The following is a 26,294-nucleotide window of genomic DNA, read 5'->3' on the forward strand; positions in this document are numbered from 1 at the left end:
GCACGGACGCACAGACACATACACACACACACACACACGCACCTTTGTATATATACACCAGTCCCTGATCCCTCCCTCTCCTTCTTCCTGCTCCTCCACCTCCCCCCCCCAGCCCCCCTTTTGCCCCCACTTGCTCCAACCCCCAATCTTCCTCACCCTCACCCTTCCTACGGACTACTTTCACATATATATACTCACACTATTAACACTGAACAGAATAGAATAGAATAGAATATGTCTTTATTACCAAATGTACCGAGGTCACAAGGGATATTTGGGGGGATGTGTGGGGGGGATAGTACATAAAAAGGTATAAACATGAATTGAAAATCATATACAAACACAGATACAGTAGAATTTTGCATGCACACACACACACACACACACACACACACACACACACACACACACACACACCTTTTCATATATATAGGTGTCATTGTGTGTAGCATTGCTGCAGATAGTGTCCCTGCCCCCCCCCCCCCCGCCCCCCTCCTTCCCCCTTCTCCACTACCCCTTTGCCCCAACCCCCAACCTTCCTCTCTCTCACCCTTCCTGCCCACACTTTCACAATCTCCGGTGTGCTACAGAAATTGGGGTGCCTGAGTGGGTAACTAAAAAAACCCAAAAAAACTCAGAAATCGGCTGTTTAAGTCTTTGACCCAACAAATGGGCTCTTTTGCCTGTAGATCTGTTTTAATTACACATACTTAACCGTGACCCAACTAGTGCAGACTCCGGCAGGGGTCTGACATTCCTGTCCTGTGCAAACTACTATCCGCCTATGCGGAGAAAACGAAACTACGGCTGATAACCTCCCGGAAGTAGGTAACCTCCCCTTTGTCCCGCTGGCTAGCGCCCTCTTTTTCCGGCAGCCATCATGACTCCTGTTCCTGTGCTCTTCATACGGCTAAGTTTTTTCGTATTTTCTGCCTGTCTGTCGATTCTCTGGCGTTCTTGTTTGTTGTCAAATTATGTCTCCAACTAGGTCACATAATAATGTAGCTCGATTGGGGAATCGTGCTAAAATTAAGGCGCGATCGCAATCGATTCGCTGACACTCTGGGCCCTCTACTCGTGGCCCTCTCAACAACGCCAGCCCGCCGCCTTCTCCACTTCCTCCGTCTGTGTTAACACCACATGTGGGGTATTACACTAGTAACACCAAATACACCACCCAGACCAGTTTTTCCTTTCCTTTTTTTTTTTTCAGGATTTCACAATTTATTCATTATTTCTTCTTCCAAGGTGGGGTCCTTCGTGTGGACCCACCTGACCAACCTGCTGGAGACGGAGAGCCCCCACAAGCAGGCCATCCGTGACGTGCTGGGCAACGAGCTCCTGCAGCGCGAGTTCAGCAAGGACCGCCGCAAGTTCTCCCGCAACACGGAGGTCTCCTTCTTCTCGGACAAGTTCAACCTGGGCGCCACCTTCGAGAGCAACACCATCTGGTCGTCTTCCTCCTTCCTCCCCAGGTTGGTTGGTTGGTTCAGCCTAAATTGATTGATTTTTTTTTTTTTTTTTTTGTACCCGGACTTTCTTGGGTCGACCACCGTTTTATTTTGTATATAAATCACATAATGCCAAAGTAATCAATAGCGTTTAAGGAATAAATACGACTTTTGGGCTTGTTACAATAATATGGAAGGAAAATGTACAAGTCATACAATTAAGTGTACAAAACTTGGAATCAATGTTTTTCTTTGTTTTTTTGGGGTTTTTTTTCACCTTCATTCATACACAATTATATGTCTGTCTGTTTCTTCATATATGGACAATCACGTTGCAAAACTTTAGTGTTGGAAGATTGTTTGGTTTGTCTGGGTGGTGGGGAGGTAAATTGATTGATCAATCAGTCTGTTAGTCAGTATCATTGATCAATCAATCAGTAGCAACCAGTCAGTCAGGATGATCAGTCAGTCAGCAGCGCTGTCTGGTCCACCCAGCTCCTTCCTCCCCAGGTTGGTTGGTTCAACCAAAATCGATCAGTCAGTCAATCAGTCAGTCAGTGAGTGTAATCAATCAATCAGTACAAACAGTCAGTCAGTCAGGATAATCAGTCAGCAGCAACGCCATCTGCTCACCCAGCTTTTCCTTCCTTCCCAGGTTGATTGGTTCAGCTAAAATCTCTCTAGTCATTCAGTTAGTCCGTATAATTGATCAGTCAGTACAATCAGTTCGGATAATCAGTCAGTAGCACTGCCGTCTGTTCACCCAGCTTTTCCTTCCCAGGTTAGTTCAGCCAAGGTCAGTCAGTCAGTCAATCAATATAATCAATTAGAAAGTACAACCAGTCAGTCAGCCAAGGTAATCAAAACGTCCATCAATCTGTCAGTTGATCAATATAATCAGTCAGTCAGTATAACCAATATAATCAGCGAGTAAGTCTGTCAATCTGTCAGTTGATCAGTATAATCAGTCAGTCAGTATAACCAATATAATCAGCGAGTAAGTCCATCAATCTGTCAGTTGATCAATATAATCAGTCAGTCAGTATAATCAATACAATCAGCGAGTAAGTCCATCAATCTGTCAGTTGATCAATATAATCAGTCAGTCAGTATAATCAATACAATCAGTGAGTAAGTCCATCAGTCTGTCAGTTGATCAATATAATCAGTCAGTCAGTATAATCAATATAATCAGCGAAGTCCATCAATCTGTCAGTTGATCAATATAATCAGTCATTATAATCAGTATAATCAGCGAGTATATTCACTCACTCACTGAATCAATCAACCAATCAATCAATCAACTAACCAACCAATCAATCAATCAATCAATCATTCATTCACTATACCAGTCAATCAATCAATCAATTTAATGTGTGAAACGCACAGTGTATGGAAATTTATCTTATGCATTTTTCATCAGAGTGTGAAAATAAAAGTTATGACCTATTTTACAGAAACAATCAAATAAAACGGGATAAGATGAAATGAACTAAATAATAATCGTTCCATTACACAAGTAAATCACCTTTGAAGTCACCCGTTCCAGGTACATTCAGTTTTGCTTTCACAATCAGTAGTATTATCACTTAGTGCTTTTAGCTTGTTAGCTTTAGCCTCTACGTTGTTCGTGGGTGTTTTTGATGATGATGGTGTGTGTGTGTGTGTGTGTGTGTGGTGCATGAAGTAGGGCTTTGACAGTGCACTCAGTTGTTGTAGGGCTGGTCCACAGAAACTGCAGTGCAGCTGCACTAGTGGGGTACAGAGTCTTAACCTGTATTGAACTGCACTGGTGGGGTACAAAGTCTTAACCTGTACTGAACTGCACTGGTGGGGTACAAAGTCTTAACCTGTATTGAACTGCACTGGTGAGGTACAAAGTCTTAACCAGTATTGAACTGCACTGGTGGGGTACAAAGTCAAAGTCTTAACCTGTATTGAACTGCACTGGTGGGGTACAAAGTCTTAACCTGTATTGAACTGCACTGGTGGGGTACAAAGTCTTAACCTGTATTGAACTGCACTGGTGGGGTACAAAGTCTTAACCTATACTGAACTGCACTGGTGGGGTACAAAGTCTTCACCTGTACTGAGCTGGAATGAACTAACTGCTTGTGCATGGTTTCTTGCAGGTCTGCCATGGTGAATTTGACGGTGGACATGTTTGGTCACTCTGTCAACCTTCTGGAGTTGGGAGGCAGAGTGCAGGGACTTGAATACCTTCTGCAGACCTACTTTGGAGCGGACAGCACCAGCAACGAAGGAGGATACGGCCAAACCAATGCTGTCAAAACTGCAAAGCTGGTCCGAACCAAAGCAAATGTAAGCGTTTTGTGAAGTGTTGATCTCACACTTAATGATAAAACCCTCAGCTTGATAATATGATTAGCTCATTGTATGCTGTGTGGATTTTGGAAGAAAAAAAAATATATGTCCATAAAAGTCATGCCAAGGATCTATAGCTCATTTCAAACTCCATTTACACATGCATGTACACACTTATTTATATATGGTGCTCAGTATCTTCTTGATCACATTTGTTGTTGTACCAAGCAGGGTTGAAATATTTCACACGGAATTTGATGTGTTCACCATCAAAATGCTTGCCCCCATTGTCAGTATGGTTTATAATTCCCTCCATTTCTTTACCCACCATATGAGAGGTGAGGTGCTTGTCTGTTTCAGTTTTGAACTGACATGATATACATGAAATGTAAAATTATGTTACAAGTTCTATAATTTTAATGATTTTTTTTTTGATGATTGTTTGTTGGTGCCACCAACAAATAATTAGATTATATCATCATACCATGCTGTTTGATACACTGTGTTATCTGCTACTTTTTGACATGAGATATGTTATTAGCTGTGACGCAATGTTAACAACAGTAAGAGTGACAACACAGGTGCTGATGATGATTATAACAATGATGTTGATGATGATAGTTAGGTGGTAACGGTCATGGAGATGTTATCACTAAGGATGTTTGTGACACTGATAATCCTGTTGTTGTTGTTTTTCTGTCATTTCAATAAAGGTGGTGATGGTCATAATTATGTAACAATGATGTTTATGATCTAAACATGATTCTTTTTGACTCACTTGTGTAAACAAAGTGAGTCTGTGGTTTAACCCGGTGTTCGGTTGTCTGTGTGTGTGTCCGTGTGTCTGTGTGTCTGTGTGTCCGTGGTAAACTTTAACATTGACATTTTCTCTGCAAATACTTTGTCAGTTGACACCAAATTAGGCATAAAAATAGGAAAAATTCAGTTCTTTCCAGTCATCTTGTTTAAAACAATATTGCACCTCTGGGATGGGCACAAAAAAATGAAGCCTAATTATATGCAAACTGCATTTACTGTTATATTTATATTTTTTGTATTCTCTAAACTTGGCACTTTGATCTGATATTCTGACCCAACAACAAGAACAGTCATTATTATCATTTTTTGTTCAAACGGGAACTTCTTTTGCTAAGCATGGAAGTTTTATTTATTTTGCAAACGTTTTGGTGCAGTTAGTAAAGAAGGGAAATTACTCTGTAATTAATGCTAGGGGACTTAATTTGCATTAAACTGATCTTTCTCATCTTAAACATTACATTTTGAAATTATACTCAATACATAAAAAGCTTGGATTTTTTTTAAGTGTATCACAAGTGAGTCTTGAAGGCCTTGCCTCTCTTGTTTTCTTTTGTCAATACAGTACGGAAAGGTGAAGGACGACTTGAGGGGACAGCTGTACATGCGAGTGTTTGGCAACGAACTGGCCTACGGTGTGTTGGACGGAAGCGGCATCAGGAAGCTGCGAGAGGGCAAGGCTCAGTCCTTCTTTGACGACCTGGCCAAGAAACTGATGAAGGATGGCCAGGTGTCCTTCACACAGAGCGCTGTCTTCCTGGACACAACGATCATCATCCCCACAGGTCCGTCTTTGTCTGTTCATCTAGCGTACTGGTTATCACGCTCGCCTCACACACCAGAGGTCCTGAGTTTGACCTCCAGCTGAACCTTCTTCTTCTTCTTCTTCTGCGTTCGTGGGCTTCAACTCCCACGTTCAGTCGTATATACGCGACCGTTTTTACCCCGCCATGTAGGCAGCCATACTCCGTTTTCGGGGGGGTGCATGCTGGGTATGTTCTTGTTTCCATAACCCACCAAACGCTGACAACGCTTTAACCATTTGGCTATGGTGCCTGTCGAACCATCTTTTTTATGGAGGAATGTGGCAAAATGGTGAAGATGCTCAGCTGTTAATATAAAGAGTGTGTGAGGGGGTGGGTTCTAATCCCACTCCCACCCTTTCTCCCAAGTCTTGCTCGAAAATCAAACTGAGCTTCTAGTCTTTCGGATGAGATGATAAACTGAGGTCCCATGTGCAGCACGCACCTGGCGCACTGAAAATGAACCCATGGCAACGAAAGTGTTGTCCTGTGGCAAAATTATGTAAAAAGAAATCCACTCTGATAGGTACACAAATATATAAGCATGCACTCAGGGCCTGACAAGGGCGTTGGGTTATGCTGCTGTCAGACATCTGCCCAGCAGATGTGGTGTACTAAATGTGGATTTGTCTGAACGCAGTGATGCTTCCTTGAGCAAGTGAAACTGAAACTGAAATGTTTTGTCTCCCATCGTTCTGTTTGCTGTACTAATAGCATGAGCTCTTTCTTTTCTGTAACGATAACATTAAGTTATGAAACAATGTTTTTTTCTAAAACATAAAGCACTGACTACTTGATTTAGATTAAAGCACCTGACGGGCGCAATAGCCGAGTGGTTAAAGCGTTGGACTGTCAATCTGAGGGTCCCGGGTTCGAATCACGGTGACGGCGCCTGGTGGGTAAAGAGTGCAGATTTTTACGATCTCCCAGGTCAACATATGTGCAGACCTGCTAGTGCTTGAACCCCCTTCGTGTGTATATGCAAGCAGAAGATCAGATACGCACGTTAAAGATCCTGTAATCCATGTCGGCGTTCGGTGGGTTATGGAAACAAGAACATACCCAGCATGCACCCCCCCGAAAACGGGAGTATGGCTGCCCACATGGCGGGGTAAAAACGGTCATACACGTAAAAGCCCACTCGTGTGCATACGAGTGAACGCAGAAGAAGAAGAAGAAGATTAAAGCACCCTTGTCTGCAAAAGCCTGTCAGTTAGAAATATGAACATGTATTTACCTGTATAAAAAGAAAAAGAAAAGATTCATTTGCCCCGACTCTGCTGAACAAAAGAAGAAATGAACCAGCTGTGATAGAATGAACCAATAAAACGATTCTGGATTTTGGTTTCCAAGAAATGTGTTGTTTAGTTGATAATGTATAGCCTGGACACTTACAAATGAATTTGCACAGTGTTCCTGATATTTTAACAATTTGTTTTCAGAATATTTTTGTATTGTCACATTATTACATTTTCTTGTTGCTAATAAGCTTCAATAGTCAGTATTCCATGTGTATGTAACATTTTTGTCTATATGTTTGTTTTTTAACTTAACTTTGTCACTTAAGCTGGTGACAGATTTTCTTTTACTTTTCAAAGAACTATGAGCATACATAATGAGTTTTCTGGTTCAGGATTATTTCACAAGCATCATGTTTTTAAAAAAAAGATTTTATTGTTTATGATGATGCCACAGCCTTCCTTGGAATTGTTTAGTTCATAGTTGATGTTTCACCTTCTTTAACCCTTTGAGCCCTGACCACCGCTTTACTGGTGGTAGAGAAAAATGACATAATGCCTAGCCACCGGTCGAGCGGTGTGTAAAACACTTGTATCATATTTTGCTATTGGTTGACTTATATTAAGAGACAATCAGAAAAACCGTAATATTCTGATGTCAGTGAACGTAATACCAACATGGCCATGCCTTTTCATTGTTTTATGCATGTGCTTTGGATAAAAAAGATCGATTTCAATATAAGCCAACCAATAGCAAAACATGACACAAGTGTTTACACACCGCTCAACCAGTGGCTAGGCATTATGTCATTTTTCTCTACCACCAGTAAAGCGGTGGTCAGGGCACTCTTTTTATATCTGCCGTGACACATTAAATACCAATTATTTGCAAATTTTGGCTCAGGAGCTCAGGCAGAAGGGTTAAAATTGCTCAGGAACTCAGGGCTCAAAGGGTCAAGTGAACATTTGAATATTTTTGCTGTTGCTGGTCCCATTAACTGGCTTGGGTCTTGTGGTGCCGCACTGCACTCCTGAACGCATCACCAGCTGACTCCAGTTTCTGGTGGTCACAGGGTAGAGCCTGAATTCCAGCAAAGCTCCCTTCTGACCACTCATTGATTCTGTCTGTCCATGTCTTTTGCTGCACTTTATTTAAAGCAGAAAAGAAGAGATGGAGAGAAAGTGAGAGAGTGTTGACAGACTGTATAACTGTAGGGAAAGTGAGAGAGTGTAGACAGACTATGTAACTGTAGGGAAAGTGAGAGTGTTGACAGACTATGTAACTGTAGGGAAAGTGAGAGCGTTGACCGACTATGTAACTGTAGGGAAAGTGAGAGTGTTGACAGACTGTGTAACTGTAGGGAAAGTGAGAGTGTGTTGACAGACTATATAACTGTAGGGAAAGTGAGAGTGTTGACAGACTGTGTAACTGTAGGGAAAGTGAGAGTGTTGACAGACTGTGTAACTGTAGGGAAAGTGAGAGTGTTGACAGACTATGTAACTGTAGGGAAAGTGAGAGCGTTGACAGACTGTATAACTGTAGGGAAAGTGAGAGCGTTGACAGACTATGTAACTGTAGGGAAAGTGAGAGAGTGTTGACAGACTGTGTAACTGTAGGGAAAGTGAGAGTGTTGACAGACTATATAACTGTAGGGAAAGTGAGAGTGTTGACAGACTGTGTAACTGTAGGGAAAGTGAGAGAGTGTTGACAGACTGTAACTGTAGGGAAAGTGAGTGTTGACAGACTGTGTAACTGTAGGGAAAGTGAGAGTGTTGACAGACTATGTAACTGTAGGGAAAGTGAGAGAGTGTTGACAGACTATATAACTGTAGGGAAAGTGAGAGTGTTGATGAACTATATAACTGTAGGGAAAGTGAGAGTGTTGACAGACTATGTAACTGTAGGGAAAGTGAGAGAGTGTTGACAGACTGTGTAACTGTAGGGAAAGTGAGAGTGTGTTGACAGACTATATAACTGTAGGGAAAGTGAGAGTGTTGACAGACTGTGTAACTGTAGGGAAAGTGAGAGTGTTGACAGACTATGTAACTGTAGGGAAAGTGAGAGCGTTGACAGACTGTATAACTGTAGGGAAAGTGAGAGCGTTGACAGACTATGTAACTGTAGGGAAAGTGAGAGAGTGTTGACAGACTGTGTAACTGTAGGGAAAGTGAGAGTGTTGACAGACTATATAACTGTAGGGAAAGTGAGAGTGTTGACAGACTGTAACTGTAGGGAAAGTGAGAGAGTGTTGACAGACTATGTAACTGTAGGGAAAGTGAGAGAGTGTTGACAGACTATGTAACTGTAGGGAAAGTTAGAGAGTGTTGACAATGTAACTGTAGGGAAAGTGAGAGAGTGTTGACAGACTATGTAACTGCACAGCTACTTTTGTTGACAACATTTTGTTTTTGTTGTTGTTGTTTCAAGTGGCCGGGCTGCCTCTGAATCTGACAATCAACGGGTCAGCTTCCTTGGAACTACAAGCCTCCCAGAAAATGGACTTCAAGAAAATCAACGCTAAATCCAAGGCCTTTGAGGTGGCTGCCATGCTTCAGCCCAGGTATGGGGTTTGTGTTGGTTCTCTTTGGTGTTTGGTGTTGGCTCATGTGAGTGAACAAAGTGCTGAGGTTGTGTTGCAACCGTATTTAGGTTTGCCATGCGTCTGTGTGTTGGCATGCTTTTGTGTGAGTGAGTGAGTGAGTGTGTGTGTTTGTGTGTGTGTGTGTGAGGCCATGGTAAACCTCATCCAGTTCATTTTCTCACACTTATGCACACACATACAAAATTCACAATGGATTTCATGTACATTTACTTGTCACAACATACGATAAATCAAATAAACATTAATAACAGCGAATCAGATTGAATTGCTGAGCCAGATATATCCATGTCGTATTGTGGTTTGTGCCTGAGTCAGTGTTGCAAAAATTACTTCCCAGCATATGCTCCCCTGTCTCTCAGGCATGCGTGTTTCTGTGGTATGTGTGACAGGCATTTGAGATAGGAATGCAGATACTGCTCATACCGTATGTTGAACCTGTGTTCATTGGGTTTTTTAAGGAGTTAAAGTGGGTGCATTATTGATATATTTGGATTTTTTAACTGCTGTAATGTGGATGGGAGGAGGAAGGGTTGGAGTTGGGAGAGATGGAGAAGGAATGGGGCCTGTGGGTGGAGGAGAAAACAGAGGAGGAGGAGGATGGAGAGTTTATGTGAGAAAGGGAAAGAACTGATATTTTTTGAGTGATTTTGAAAATCATTCGCTTTGAATGAGCTAAAATTTTTTTACACCTTTATGCAGGTAAAACATTATTTTACTGTTGTGCTGTCTTTTCGCCCACAAGCCAATTTCCCTTGTATTTAAAAAAAAATTTTTTTTAATGAGACCATGAAAATGATTTGATTTGATTTGATTTATTGATTGGCACGTTGCTGCTTAATGAAGGGACGGTGTCCATGTTCACGTTGCTCTGCCTTTTTACCGCAGTGGTGCTGTTGAGGTGGCGTCTGCGATGAGCGTGGACGCCTTTGTGACCCAGGTGGGTCTGAAGATGACGTCACGGCTGCACACAAGCACGGCGGTGAAGGGGCGCGTTGAGCTGGCCAGGGGACAGATCCTCAGCGTGGAAATCAACACCCCGAGGGACACCATGGAAATCTTTGACTTCCAGTATGGAATTTGTTCTTGTTTTTACAATGCTTTTTGTTTATTTTAGTGTATTGTATTACTGTTGTTATAACTCCTATATATCATGCTTGGCACTCCATGGAAATCTTTGACTTCCAGTATGGAAATTTTCGGGGTTTTTTTTTTTTACAATTTTTATTATTATGCTTATTCTGTAGTATCATTTGACTGTTTTTTGTTCGTTTTTTTTTGTTTTTTTTTTACTTTTATCATGCTTATTTTATTGTATTGTATTACTGTGTTGTTGGTTTTTTTTTTACTCTTATCATGCTTGTTTCACAGTTTTGTTTTACTGTTTTACTCTTATGCTTCTCTTATTGTATTGTATTACTGTTTTTTATACTCTTATTATGCTTATCTCACAGTATTGTATTATTGTGGGTTTTTTTACTCTTATCATGCTTAATTATTTCATAGTATTGTATTACTGTTGTGTTGGTTTTTTTGTTTTGTTTTTATCATATTTATTTCATTGTATTGTGTTTCTGTTCTTTTTTTTAATATTTTAAAAAAAAACTCTTATCATGCTTATTTTATTGTGTTGTATTACTGTTTTATTTACTCTTATCCTGCTTTTTTTTTTATTGTATTTTATGATTTTTTTAAAATTTGTTTTATTTCTTCTTTTATTGAATTGTTGTAGGTTTGTTTTTTTTTGTAACTCTAATCATGCTTATTTTATTGTAATATGTTGCTTTATTTTTATGTGTTGTGATACTTTATTGAAATTCTTCTTCTTCTTTTTTTTTTTAATCTATCTGCAGGTATATTTCTTTTTACCACAAAGGTGGTATTTTCAAGGTAATTTTTTGCAGGGCACAACTCTCCTTGTTGACACGGGTTCTCTTAATGAGTGCTAATTGTGTGCTGCTCAAAAGACCTTAATTTTATCTGAAAGACTTCCACCCAGACCACCACTTAAGGTCTGATGGAAGGGGAGGGGGACTAAAGATCTCAGTTTGTTTGGGAATCAAAACCCAGGATACTTCCTCGTCAGGTGCTCTACCACCTGGCCATGGCTCCACTAGTGATTTTTGTAGTTACTAGATCATGGAGAGTAGTCTTCATTTATTGTCTTGACTTTCATTTATTCAGATTTGACACAAAGCACACCAACATTGGTGATGGTGGTGGGGTTGGGGGGTGGGGGGGGGGGTGCGGAGGTGTAACTTGCAGGCAACACTATATTTACCATTAAACACAAGTTTTTGTTTTATTTTTGAAGTGGTGGTAAATGGTGGGAGAGAGTGGAGCCTTGTGCAGTGCTTGAAGATTTCTCCTGTCTTATCTGCCTGTCTGTTAGTCTTCTCTGCCTGTGGTGAAAATGTGCACCAGTGTTTTTGTAGGATATGTGGGTCAGTTGGGTAGTTGTTTTTTTGTTTTTTTTGGTTTTTTTTGACACTGCTCTCTCTCCCATTTCTTTCAGGTTCTCCCCGTTTTTAACATTTTACCATGAAAACTAAACGATGATTTCTCGTTCCAACAATACACTTTTTGCAGGTCAAAGTTCTTCATCGTCCACGACACCTACGAAAAGGAGCAGCAGATGATCATGGCAAACCGCAAGGAGAAGACGGCATGCACTGGGCAAGCCTTGGCCAAGGTTGTGGGCATGGAGCTCTGCGCCTCTCTGTCCTTCCCCAATGCCTCCACCGCCCTCAGCGCCCCCTACTTCCCCTTCACAGGGCCGACCTCTGTTGCCCTCGTCCTCCGCAAGCATGATGTGCATTCCGGCTACCGACTGCTGGCGAAACAGATTCAGGTTGGTAGATAACAGGATGTGTTTGTGTGAATGTGCATGTATGCACACACACACACACACACACACACACACACACACACACATACTCATGCATGCGCATGCATGTGTACACACACGCATGTACGCACACACATACACACACACTCACATGTGCACACACACACACACACACACACACACACACACACACACACAAACTGGCCTTAAAATCTTGGGCAAGTCAAAATAAATTTTAAAGGTGGCAGAGAAATAGACAGGTTTTTGCTTAAAACAAAAACAACAACAACAACAACAAAAAAAAGCCCACCCCAAAAACAAACAATATTCAACTTTTATAAAATGTTTTGATCTTTTATTTCATCATTAAGCACAAACATTGTAACTATTATTCTGGCCCATTTATCCTTCCATATTTTCTTTCTTCAGTTATGAATGTGACTGCTGTTTTTTAAACTACAATAGCAAAAGCTTCCCAAATAACATAATTCACTGCAGTAGGTCAGATAACAAATGATTCTTTTGTTGTTGTTTTTTAGGGGGGGGGGGGAGTCTTATGTAATTTATGTGGAAAATTAAGTAGGAATCACCTGTAAGTCAGGGAAAGTTTTGCTTCCATTGGTATTTTCTCTCAGTCTGTGTAGGCTAGTCCTGATCTAAAAAGGAAAGTAATCAGTATGTATTTCATAACTGCTGTTGATCGATATACCATTGTTCATGGGTCCATTTTGTAAATTTTACACACTTCACTTGAGAACTGAAAGCAAAGCATGAGTTGTTGCCCTCAACCCTTATTTGGTGCACTTAGCCTCATCACTTTCTCCAGCTATATCTTACAGACTGTTGGCTCTACACATGGAGCAGTAGGGGCAGCCTGGAAAAAAATGATAGGAAAAATACTCAGCTTTGAACCTGCTTGATAAGCATGATAAAAAAACAAACAAACAAAAAAACACTGTTTCCCTTCAAGATTTCAGTATTCTTTATTGGCTTCAAACAGACAAATTTGGAAAATGCAAACGGCATTAAAATAACGTTCAGTCATTTGTATAGTTTCTATTGATTTCACATGTTAGTATTGTTAGCTTTTGTAACCAATGTTTTTTTTTTTTTTCCATATTGATGTTAATTGCTGGCATTTTGGGTACCTATGTTAACAAGGTAGAGAACAATATAGATACCAATTATTATTATTGTTATCATGATTATATTATGATGGTGATTATGATGAGTACTAGTCATTAGTAGTGGTGGTAGTCTTTTTATTATCATTATTCATACTGTTGATCGCAATACTTTCAGACCAGTTCATCCATGATCACACAAGTGTCTCTGGACACCCCTGGCTCCAAAGTGGACCGTGCCATTTCTCTGGGCTACGTGCTCAACCACAAAGCCAAGACACTGGAAGCAGATCTGTTATCTCCATGGAAGAAAGTGTCTGCCAAAAGTATGTAACAGTTTTATGCATGTAGCTGAAAAAAAAAAAAAAAAAAAAAAACTATGCAGGATTTTACATTCAGTGTAATGAAACAAGAAGTTGTGTTGTCAGTGAGATTGAAATTTTGTTCATTATTCACGAGTACGAACAAACGATTGTTGACGCCATTTAATCATATGCCTGAACATTGTAATGAATGCTTTCTGATTCTACTCAACTGACAAGTTGTGTATCTCTGAGTCAGCATGTCTACTTTGCTGTTGTTGATGTTGTTGAATTTTTCCAATTTGCTTTTGGGATAAATGTCCATTAACTTCTGGCATGTATACATTGTATAATGCTTTATCTCTTGTATGTTACTTTTTTTTTGGTCTTCTTTTCTTTTCAACCTTGGAATATTTGTCTTATGAGTTTTAACCAAACAGTTGGTATGGCCATTGTAAATGATTGTGAGTACAACATCAAATGCTATTCATATTTGTATTAGTTATATGACATGTTTCACATTTTCATGTGCCCCCATGGTTTTTCATGTGTTGGATTCGTGGATAAGTTGGGCATCTGCCCCCCCCCCCCTTACCTCCCCCCCTTTGTTTTTTTTAAAGCAAGTGTAGTGTTGCATACATGGATCAGTGTGCACACCTTGACACCTCGATCCTTGATCATTGAAACTGAAACTTATGTCACTAACTATACAAGTCTTCTGCAATGGTGTTGACAGTTTCACTGATACCCTGATGTTAAGACTGACATTACTTCTCAGTGTCTGTTCTCTTTTTTCTCTTTTTCTTCTCTAAACAAATGTGGTGTTCCTTATATGGATCAGCCTGCACACCTTGACACCTCAATCCTTGATTATCGAAACTGAAACATACGCCACTAACTATACAAGACTTCTGGTGTTGACAGTTGACAGTTTCACTGATGCCCTGATATTATGACTGTTCTCTTTTTTCTCTGTTTTTTTTTTTTTTTTTTTTCTAAGCAAATGTGATGTGTGTTTCTTATATGAACCAGTACGCACACCTTGACACCTCCTTGATTATAAAAACTGAAACTTATGTCACTAACTATACAAGACTTCTGCAATGGTGTTGACAGATGACAGTTTCACTGTTGTCCTGATATTATGACTGACATTAATTCTCAGTGTCTGTTCTCTTTTTTCTCTGTTTTTTTTTTTTTTTCTAAGCAGATGTGGTGTTTCTTATATGGAAGCAGTACACACACCTTGACACCTCCTTGATTATCAAAACTGAAACTTATGCCACTAACTATACAAGACTTCTGCAATGGTGTTGAACATTTGACAAATTCACTGATGCGCTGATGTTGAGACTGACATTAATTCTCAGTGTCGGTGGACGCCAGCAAGAAACGGTATGAGGCTGATGCTGCCGTCACCATCGACTCGGACAAAGAGTACAAGGTGCACGCCCAGGTTGACAAGGACATTCGCACCAACAAGGAAATAGTGGCCAAGGTGAAGCTGTGGAGCATTCGTGTGTGTGTGTAGTGTGTGTGTGTGTGTGTGTGTGTGTGTGTGTGTGTGAGTGTGTGTGTGTGTAAGTATGAGTGTGTGTGTGTGTGTGTGTGTGTGTGTGTGTGTGTGTTAAAGTGTGTGTGTCTGTGTGTTCTGCAGTTTAATGTCTGTTCATGCAGTGGGATTTTAGATGAAAGAAAAAATCTATGTATAAATGAGTGAAAGCTTAAATACTGTGTAAGTTGCAAACCTATTATTTTTTTTTTTTTTTAACCAAAAAAGAACAATCAGCAAATGTCTCCAACTGGACTATGAAGCAAACATTCAAAATGTTTTGGGGTTTTTTAACAGTGGCAAGAAATATCATCCTTTTGGAAAGTCAGGCTTTAAAGGTTTTAAAACCTCACATTGAAAATTTGAACGTGTATTTGAATGGCATATATATATATATATATATATATATATATATCTGTCTATCTATCTGTGTGTGTGTGTGTGTGTGTGTGTGTGTGTGAGTGAGTGAGACACAGTCTCAACTTGGGCAAAGAGATCAACCCCTTGGAATTAAAGATATCAGTGTTAAAAAGTTTCACCCTTCATGCTTAGGACCTGATCATTATTTGGCAAAAATTGAAAAAAGCTTGATAAAGACGATATCTCACACCCTTACCTCCACTCATCTCTCTCTCTCTCTCTCTCTCTCTCTCTCTCTCTCTCTCTCTCTGTGATGATACAGTAAGATCACTGGTGAAGTATATTGCTGAAGCCTATAATATTCGAACGAAGAGTAATTCGTGTCAATAGCTTAATTACATTGACAGATAAAGAATGCTTTTGTTTTCATGAACTTGGAAAATGGATGGTCGAACGTTAGTTTATTTGACTTCCAATATGTTTCTTTTCCGTTTTATTTTGTTTCATTATTTTCACCATTATTGTTCCGATTTGCACCCTCATGTCACGAGAGCTGTATAGGTAATGACATTAAACCTTTCAGTGTTCAGTGTTCAGTTCTCTCTCTGTCTCTGTCTCTCTCTCTGTCTCTGTCTCTCTCTCTCTCCATCTGTTTGCCTCCATTTGTCTTCTCTGTGTGTGTCTGTCTCTCTTTTTGTTGCTTGCTCTCATTGTCACTCTCACTGTCACTCCCTCTGTCACTGAGTTTTAATCTTAGTGATTTATTTTCAAGGTCAAACCTACACTGGAAGTGACGTCTTCCGATGGCCAACTGATGTCAGTGAAAGCAAGCATGGACTACAAACAGAACAAGATGATCAAATCCAGTCTGGTGGTGGAAATGAAAGACGTCTTGAAGAAACCCATCACTGTGGACTGTGAGTAAAGCACATGTATGATTAACAAATAATAAAGAGTGTTAACTCTATCCTTTCACGAGGTTCACGACTTTTAAGTCAATGCTGCTTATGCTACCGACTCAGCTAGCACACAGGTAAAGAAAAGGTACATTGGAACAAACCCAGACACTTCCTTAAAAAAAGGAAGCGCCGGGCTTGTCCTTATGCCGATCACTTGACATGTGCACACAGCAACAGTGACAGAAGAAATGTGCAAACACAAATTAGCTTTTATCCAAGACTGGTATAGCCTCTTTGATCTTGAATAGGCCACACAGAACACAGGGACAATACAGAACAAACACATGGGTGCCTTGCTGACTAAAGTACACATAAGTCTGTTATTTTTTTAACTTTTTTTTTTTATTCGTAAGTCTATTAATTTTTTTTAATTTTTTTTTTATTCATTCATTTTTATGTTGATGTGATTAAACAGCTGAGACAAATAAATGCACACAGAGCAACAAAACTTGGTAATGGAAGAGACGAAAATGCTGTCAGGCTTGTGGATAATAAAGGAATATGGTTGTGTGACACAATCTGTTCACATGACACTGTATAGAATAATGATAGAACGTAAGCAATATATAGATAGATAGATAGATAGATAGATATACCACTTATACTGGCATAACAAGTTGGTTGGTTTGGTTTTGGTTTTTTCAGAATTGGCTCAGTTTTCATAGTTTTATACAATGACGTTACCCATATCAGTTTTTGGAATTGTTTTGGATTGAGGTAAGTAGAGGTTATTTAGCTGTCCGGACATGTTAAATTGATTCAGTTTTCAAAGAAATTGTTTTCCCACATTGAATCTAATCATTTACACATTGATAAAAGTGTTCAGGCTGGGGTTAGAGGCTTTATGTTGACATTTGAAAATAAAATAAATTAGCTAATAGCAATTAATCATTTATAGTTGCTCGGGGTCAGAGTCTAATGACGATACAGCTATCATAATAAAAATTTCTGTTGTGCCTATTTAGACTGTCTGCTCCTGGTGTTTTTTCCAAAAGAACAGTTCATTTATTTCACAGACTGTAATATTAGCGTAAGGTATGACTGTGTCAAACTGGGGTAAGTTATAGTACCAGTGCAGCTGGCTGGATGGCATGGTTGTGCCCCTTGGGTTGTCTGCTTTTGTGTTTTGATTAGACAACAACTGTTAGCCCCTATGGGCATGTTGCACTGCACCCAACCAGGACAGGGCTAGTTAATTTCAAGCATGCAGGCACCATGGTTGAATCAGGCGTTGGGCTCCTGATCTGTAGTGTTCACCTCACCGGTGATCAGGGTTTGAGTTCCTGGCTTTGGCCTTGTGCTGTGCTTGTGAGAAAGGCACTCTTTACTCCAACTTGAGTCACTCCATCTTGGTATGGATGGGTACTTGACTTTGGTTGGGGAAGGATAAAACGGCGGAGGGGGAGGGTTATGGGCCCTGACTTCTTGTGCTGAGCTTGGGTTGGGCCCTGACTTCCTGTGCTGAGCTCGGGTTGGGCCCTGTCTTCCTGTGCTGAGCTCGGGTTGGGCCCTGACTTCCTGTGCTGAGCTCGGGTTGGGCCCTGACTTCCTGTGCTGAGCTCGGGTTGGGCCCTGTCTTCCTGTGCTGAGCTCAGGTTGGGCTCTGACTTTCTATACTGTGCTCCTGATTCTGTGAATAGGAATTCACTGCCCTGATGACTGTAAAAGGTTATGGGACCTTTAACATTTATAAAAGACCTTATGCTTGTCAGTAATTACAGTGGGTAATGATAATGGTAATAATAATAGTACTAATGATAATAACAATAATAATGATAATAATCATGATTATCTTAATCATCGTCATCATGATCATCATCCTAATATTACTATGTCTCTGCCCATCCACATCACGATCACGTTGTGATGTTCCCTTTTTTTCAAAACAGACACCCTGGGCATCCGAGGCCGTGTAGGAAAGATGAAGTACAAGAACAACCTGAAGCTGTCCTCGCAGTTTGCCACGGTGAAGAGCTCCTTGCAGGCCCTCGTGGGCTCCTTCACCGCCCAGAAGAGGTCGTCCCTGCTGACGGTCCGCTCGCGCATGGACTACCAGCTGCACTTTTGGCCCAGCATCAAGAGGAACATCCTCAACCTGGGACTGAAGCTGAACGACCGCAGCACACCGGCTCTCAGGAAATACGGCGTCAACATGTATGTGGGCCTACCAGATTATGGGTTTGGTTCTGTTTCTCTTATATTATTCCTGTATTTCATTTTCTGTGGGTTTTTTTTTTTTTTTTTTTTTTCTGATAGCACACTATGTTAGATGGATGGTAGGATTGTAAAACATGATTTAAACGAAACAAAAATATTGTTGACAGGTCTAAAAAAAAAAAAAAAATCTTCTTTTTTCGTTTATATATCCCTGTCACATCTGTTTGAGCCTGTCTTTTAAATGAGCATGTCTCTAAATATATTTTTTAGATTGTGTGCTTATGATTCCAGTGGTGAGTTACTTAAATCACCATGTCTGCCAAGCGATCGAGAAAACATATAAGGCTGAATTCTGTATGTATGCGCATTAATCATTTAGAATTGCAGCTTTCAATGATCGCTTCCATTGATAAAATGAGATCATTTAAGAAAAGAGTAGCTTTATTTTCAATTCAATTCATTTCAATTCAAAATACTTTATTGTCTGCTTCAACCAAAACAGAAAATTATCTTTCGGCTCACTTAGTATGCCCGTCAGCAAATATCAAAGAGAAAATCAAATAACTGACACACCCTTCACTGATCACCGCACACACATCAGTTATTTTGTAAAAAGAAAAACATTTGGGTAAGATAGTATTCCATTATAAGATAGAGTGAAACAACTGTGCACGTGCGTGTATATGCGCACGCGTGTGTGTGTACATGTGCACACGTCAGTGTGTGTGAGTGTGTGCGCACGTGCATGTGCATGTGAAATTACTTATTTAGTGAAATTTGGCCAGGTGCATTATCACAGCTTTGACAAGTGCTCAGCATGGAAACATGGCTGTAGAAACAGATATTAAGTATCTGACAAAGACACAAATGTAAAAGCATTGCATACATTATTTCACATATTTACTCCACTTGTTGCAGGTAATATTTTTTATCAAATGTAAAAACAGAAAGGATCAATCATCATATTTCAAATATACGAACATAGCAGTAGTGTTGCACATAGGTACACAGTTATCACAAATTTATTTAAAAAAACAAAAGCAAACTGAAACAGTAATTGCTATGAACCTTCAGGAACCTTTCTGAAGCTTGTTTTCAGTTTGAAGGTATAATAAGGTAAGCAATCACATCCGTTTGCCTAATTTTACATATTTTTTTTAGAAAAAAATATACATATTATATAGACTTTAATGCATGTTGGAGATAAAATAGAGGATGGGGATGGGAATGCATGAATGTGTTGGAGAAAGTGTATGAATAAAGATTAGATATTTAAAGCGTTCATATATAAGTGGGATTTATTTACAATGTAATGGGTTGACATTCTGCAGTTGCAAGACACTTTTTTTCAGTGGGAATTACAAGATTGCGCCTTAAGTATACTGGTCAAAGTCCATACTCCTGAAAACAAGAGAGGCAAGGCCTTCAAGACTCAATTGTGATACACTTAAAAAAATTCTAATTGTTAAAATGTGTTCTGTATTTGTTATTATAAAGCTTCAGGTTAAAAGAAAAAGAAAAAAAGAAAAAAAAAAGTCCTAATGCCAGATTCGAAACCCGCGTGTTCGGGTGATAAGAAACTGTCTTACCCATTACACTATCGGGGCTCCTTAGCTGACGTGCAAAAATATAACATTTAAACATGCTTTTTTAAATGGCGATAAATCGATTGCGGTATTCACAGTGAGAACGCTGTTTAAATCATATTATTCTGGTGTATCTTGGGCATTCAAAAAATCTTTAAGGGCAATTAAAAATTCTTTTTAAGTCCGCAGTAAAGGAGACATAGCTATCGCCGCAATCACACTGCAACATTTAGCCGTTTTCTCTGGATCTAGATAGATGTACAAGTTTTGTTACACCCGGTTGACACGGTCGATTCAATTTCTCTTTTATGTTCATTCTAGTTTTATAGATTTAAAGTTGATTTGAAAATTGAGTATTTTGTTAAACTAATAACATGTAGAGCCAAGTACAAGTACTTCTAAACGTCGTATGAAGTGAAAAGGACTTCATTTTCAGAAAAGTCAAGACTGGAAATTTTTACGTTTCATCAATTCAAGGGTATTAACTCGCATGGTTTATTGTTTTTAACTGTGAATTCCAACTGACTCTGTGGATATTTTTATGGCAGTTTGGGGCATAATCCAGTAAGTGATGAAGTGTTCACAAATCTTTCTCTGAATAAATATTTAACAGTCTCCTTCTCCAACTTTCCATCACATGTTATTGTGTATTGTTGATTCAATATAGGATTGAACGGGCAGGTCAACAACTTGAAACAAAATGGCGTTGTTCGCGTTTGCGAAGAATATGAGCACGCGCTTTGAATATGTATGTGTACGCAATTGATTTTTGCCCATGACCTTCAGGGCTCAGCCATTAGATCTATAAAGTCCACTGGTCGTATTGATTTTAGTATTTTCCGAAAAAGACCACTTGGGCGAATGAACATAGTGAAAGCCCTGTACACTGAGAGTAAAACACACAAGCTTTTTATGTATTGAGTATAATTTCAAAATGTAATGTTTAAGATGAGAAAGATCAGTTTAATGCAAATTAAGCCCCCTAGCATTAATTACAGATTAATTTCCCTTTTTATACTGTCTGCACCAAAGACATGCAAAATAAATATAACTTCCGTGCTTAGCAAAAGGAAGTTCCTGTTTGAAAAAAAAATGATAAAAATTACTGCTCTTGTTGTTGTGTCAGAATATCAGATCAAAGTGCCAAGTTTAGAGAATAAAAAAAAAAAAAAAAATAAATGTAACAGTAAATTCAGTTTGCATATGATCTGGCTTCTTTTTAAAAATTTTTTGTGCCCATCTCAGAGGTGAAATATTGTTTTAAACAAGATGACTGGAAAGAACTGAATTTTTCCTATTTTTATGCCAAATTTGGTGTCAACTGACAAAGTATTTGCAGAGAAAATGTCAAAGTTTACCACGGACACCCACACACACACACACACACACACACACACACACACACACACAGACAACCTAACACCGGGTTAAAACATACTTTGTTTACACAAGTGAGTCAAAAAAGGTGCAAAATTGGCATGTGAAGAATTTGTGCAAAATGTGCAAGCGAAGAAAAGAGATCTGTCCATCCATAGACTCATACACAAAATTCACCTGACAGTTTTGATTGACACCATGGCATGGGAACAATCGAAGCCAGCAGTCTGTGCCAAAAATCAGAGAATTCTGAATGCAGTTCTTTTGCTGTGGAAAAAGAAATGTGAAGCAAAGAGGAAGCATCCATTTTGGGTGAACAACATTTTGAAGGTCAGCCTTATCAAGAAATTTTGTCTTTATGGTGATTGCTTCAAGAAATATGATGTGGCTAACAAGTGAACAGTTTGCTCTAACCATGGACCTGGTAATGGGGGATCTTCAAGAAATACAATGTGGCTAACAAGGGAACAATTTGCTCAACAAACAATGGACCGAGTAATGGGGGATTCTCATCAAACACTGCCTTAGTTGAGGAGATATATTATCTGCCCTGAAATTGGTAAAATTTGTAATCAGTCATAAGTTTCGTTCCATCATGTGATTTTCAAGAAAAAGTACACTGTGAAGATCGTGCATAGTTTTGAGTGAAAAATTAGGATATGTGAATTTTCATGATGACAAATTTGAATTTTTTTTTTTTTTTTTTTTTTTTTGTCTTTCAGTGCAAAGTTTGTATGTAAATTTTGCATTATATTTTCTACAGAATTGGAATTTCTTCTCCTAAAATGTTCAGGAACTTGCTGTGATGTTCAGGAACTTTGACTCCAAGCAGAGCCCTGAGGCCAACCTACAGGTGAATGGGGAGGTGAGCCACAAGAAGACATTGACAAAGCTGGAGGTCAAGGTTCGTCATGGACAGAACATCAAGCTGAAGGCCAACAAAGACAAGGAGTTGGTCATTGCCGGCATGGTCGCCCACAAGATTGCTGACCCTCAGGCTGTCGTCACCTTTGACCTCAAAGCCATTTATCCTGAGAAGGTGAGACATGCTTTTTTTCAGATATATATATTTTTCATCCAAGCATATTCATAAAGCATTCAGAGTTTGGTCTTCGACCGAAGATAGGTGCGGTATAGATATCATCAATGATATTACTATCATTTTCATTTCTTCTGCAAAGTGTGCCTGTCCATCTCTTTCTCTCACATGGCCCTCGAGCTGTGGTTATCTTTGAAGACATAAGAAATTTCCTACAAACTGGCGTTGTATAATATGTAATTATTCCAGCCAGTGGAAGATATCAGTGATTTCCTACAAACTAGCATACCCTGTTTAGTTGACAGAACATGTATAGACTGCAGACTACTTCATTATCTCCAGTAAGATAAATGGTGAATGCTAAAGTGAGATTTAATTACACATACTTAACCGTGACCCAACTAGTGCAGACTCCGGCAGGGGTCTGACATTCCTGTCCTGTGCAAACTACTATCCGCCTATGCGGAGCAGACGAAACTACGGCCGATAACCTCCCGGAAGTAGGTAACCTCCCCTTTGTCCCGCTGGTTATCGCCCTCTTTTTTCCGGCAGCCATCATGACTCCTGTACCTGTGCTCTTCATACGGCTAAGTCTTTTCGTATTTTCTGTGTGTCGATTCTCTGGCGTTCTTGTTTGTGGTCAAATTATGTCTCCAACCAGGTCACATAATTATGTAGCTCGATTGGGGAATCGTGCTAAAATTAAGGCGCGATCGCAATCGATTCGCTGACACTCTGGGCCCTCTACTCCTGGCCCTCTAAACAACGCCAACCCGCCGCCTTCTCCACTTCCTCCGCTCCCTCCGGTCGACTCCAGACCTCTGCCACCTCCTATCACAGTCGTTCATTATGAATACAAAAAGTCATAAAATGTTTAAATACTAAGTTGAAATACCTTACATGCAATATTCACAATCATACACATGCAATAATCACTGCAAGAGACTGGACACAAAATATCATTCCATAAATAAACATCAGTACAGAGTATAGAATATACACATCCAAGCATGTGCGTATGCACGCACGCACATAGAATATACACATCAAAGCATGTACGTACACACATGCGCGTGCACACGCCCACACACACACACACACACAGAGATAATAGATATATAGTCTTTTGGGAATTGAGTTTATCTGGGCACAAAAAAACCCAGTCAATTAGTACAGATTGGTTAGTCAGTTAAGAGTTAAAACTGTTGTGGGTTCTAAGCGTTCTTTTACGAAATCAGTTAAAGTATTACTGTTGATCAATCTGCTTCCTTGTGTCTTCCAGAACCTAGAGTACCAGCTGAAAGGGAAACATGAGCACAGCAAGCGCTCTGTCGAGGACTACCTTACTTTGCGATACGCCAAGGGGAAAGGCGTGGATGCACACCTGAAACTGTCCCAGATAAAGAAAAAGAGGTCTGCCACATTTGATCTGAGCTACCCAGCTGGAGAGAACTACCCTGCTAGGAATGTCAAGCTCAATGCAGATCTCACAGAGAAGGTGAATGCTGTCAGATTTGAGGCTTGTCATTTTTTTTTTTTTTTTTTTGGTTTGTTTTGTACTGCTGTTGTTTATTTTCTTGCACTCACAAAACATGCACGCACAATCAGATGCTCATGCATGTCCAAAAACGCACACTTAGATGTGTGCGCACACATGCACATATACAAGCGTGCACACACTTTTCAGTCTCTAAATTCCTCTGTATATCAACACGGGCCACATTATGAAGAATATAGCAATTTCTTGTATTGACAGATTTCTTTGGAAATAGGTGTATTTATTCAGCATTCCTGTATTCAATCATCTTGTTCCTTTTACAGATTACACTGAATTTCTTTCTTCCCCCCCCCCCCCCCCCCCCCCCCGGGTTTCAGTTTCCTGTTTGAGAGAGTGAGAGGGGAAGAAAGAGAAAAGAAATAAATGAATTTAGTGATGATGAACTGTCTGTGAACAGAGTTCGGACCATCACGTGCTGTCAGCTCTGGCGTCTCTACAGAAAGGCGAAAAACACTCCCTGGTCGTGTCGTACAAACAGCCCACAAAAAGTTCGGTGGAAATCTCCAGTGAGGTCAACATCCACAAGCGCCCACCCATCAAACTGGATGTCTCCGGCAACTACGCCCTTCGAAACATGCAAGGAGAAGGCAGACTCACAATGGAAGGTGAAACCTACCGCCTGATGTACACTTCAGACATCCAGAAGGAAAAATACGCCAACTTCACCTTGACCTTCATCCATCCACAGCGGCGAATCCAGGCGCTGCTGGAGGGAGGCCGGGACACGCAGGAAGCGGTGAAACGAGCGAGAGCCGAAGTCCTCTGGGACGCAGACCGGGACCCCAGCCAGAAGGCGGGCATCACCATGGAGATGGCGGACAAAGCCAACCCTGACGACCTGAACTTCGGAGGGATGGTGGAGGTGTTCACCCCGCTCAAGGAGTACCAACACGTCAAATGCGAGCTCCGCCTGGAGAACAGTCGCCGGCGAATTCAGACCGTGGCGGAGACAGTTTTAGGCGACAGGAGTAGGAAGTACTCGGCCAAGTTCATGCTGTCCAAGCCGGTGACCTGGAGGAGGTTCAAAACCCAGGCGTGGGTGAAGATCCCAAACCCCGAAGTCCGGCACGTGGAGGTGAAGGTCGACCACAGCTTTGAGGACTGGGGGAAGCTGTCCACGGTGCTGAAGGGAACCTTCAACCAGCAGAGCGTGCAGATGGGGGTGTCTGGCAGCAAGAGCGGGGACCTGATGGTGAGGGAGCTGGAAGGGGCGGCGTTCTTCAAGTCGACCATGCTGCCTGGCGCACGCAACTTCCGCCTGACCTTCAACCACAGGGACACCAACGGCCACTACAACTCCCAGAGCATGCTGGACGCCAATGGAGACCGCTACACTGTCACCATGGAAGCTGACTTTCAGAAGGTTCACTATCAGGTAAACTTTTTTTTTGTTGTTGTGGGTTTTGTTTGTTGTTGTTGTTTTCTTGTTGTTGTTTTTTTTGTTGATTTAATGTCGGGTAAATTTTTTATATATATTTATTTGTTTTCTTTGTGCTACCGCTATTAGGTAAGCTTTTTGTTTCTAGGTGGTGGGGTACTTCAACCATTAGGTAAACTTATTTGTAGGTATTATGTTATTACAGATAAACTTACTGTCTTTAGTTTTTAGGTTCTACTATTATCAGGTATATCAGGTTAATGCTTTTTGTTCTACTGCTGTCTTGTAAACGTTTTTTGTTTCACTAGCATTGGTTGTGTGTGTGTAGATATATACATGTATATATATTATCTGTATCTGTAAACATATTTCTTTTTTTTATTTGTTTGTTGTTTTTTTTGCTATCATCAGGCTTTGGTGCTATCACCATTAGGTAAACTTTTTTTTTTTTCTAACATTAGGTAGTTTTATTTTGTTCTACCACCATCAGCAAACTATTTTTCTGTTAACATTAGGTATTTTGTTTTGTTCTGCTAGTACTACTATCAGGTAAACTCCCCCCAGCCCCCTTGCTTATATCTTTGATTTGATTTTATTCTTCTACCATCCGGTACAGTTTTGTTGTTGTTTTTAGTTTGAGTGCTACTGTCATCAAGTAAACCTTTTTCTTTTTTGGTGCTGCCACAATCAGGTAAATTTTATTGATTGATGATTGACTAGTGACAGGTTCTCTGATGGAATGACTGGGGCAATTGGCTGGTTGATTTGTACCTTAAGAGGTTTCGTTATCGCATAAATTGTTTGGTTGGTTCACTGGCTTG

The 26,294-nt window shown here is 40.1% G+C and overlaps 1 protein-coding gene across 1 annotated transcript in view; it reads left to right on the forward strand.

The window, feature by feature from the left end:
• The window catches only part of LOC143279842 (uncharacterized), a 107,116-nt gene that overhangs the window by 32,079 nt on the left and 48,743 nt on the right, over nucleotides 1–26,294 (forward strand). The window contains exons 13-25 of the mRNA XM_076584076.1: nucleotides 1,249–1,475; nucleotides 3,584–3,773; nucleotides 5,158–5,377; nucleotides 9,062–9,194; nucleotides 10,122–10,304; nucleotides 11,823–12,084; nucleotides 13,384–13,531; nucleotides 14,878–15,005; nucleotides 16,192–16,336; nucleotides 18,268–18,532; nucleotides 22,312–22,537; nucleotides 23,820–24,035; nucleotides 24,493–25,470. Coding sequence (XP_076440191.1) covers nucleotides 1,249–1,475; nucleotides 3,584–3,773; nucleotides 5,158–5,377; nucleotides 9,062–9,194; nucleotides 10,122–10,304; nucleotides 11,823–12,084; nucleotides 13,384–13,531; nucleotides 14,878–15,005; nucleotides 16,192–16,336; nucleotides 18,268–18,532; nucleotides 22,312–22,537; nucleotides 23,820–24,035; nucleotides 24,493–25,470 — 3,321 coding nt within the window. The remainder of the gene's footprint in view (nucleotides 1–1,248; nucleotides 1,476–3,583; nucleotides 3,774–5,157; nucleotides 5,378–9,061; nucleotides 9,195–10,121; nucleotides 10,305–11,822; nucleotides 12,085–13,383; nucleotides 13,532–14,877; nucleotides 15,006–16,191; nucleotides 16,337–18,267; nucleotides 18,533–22,311; nucleotides 22,538–23,819; nucleotides 24,036–24,492; nucleotides 25,471–26,294) is intronic.

The sequence above is a fragment of the Babylonia areolata genome, chromosome 3 (assembly GCF_041734735.1).
Source record: "Babylonia areolata isolate BAREFJ2019XMU chromosome 3, ASM4173473v1, whole genome shotgun sequence".
Lineage (NCBI taxonomy): Eukaryota > Metazoa > Mollusca > Gastropoda > Neogastropoda > Buccinidae > Babylonia > Babylonia areolata.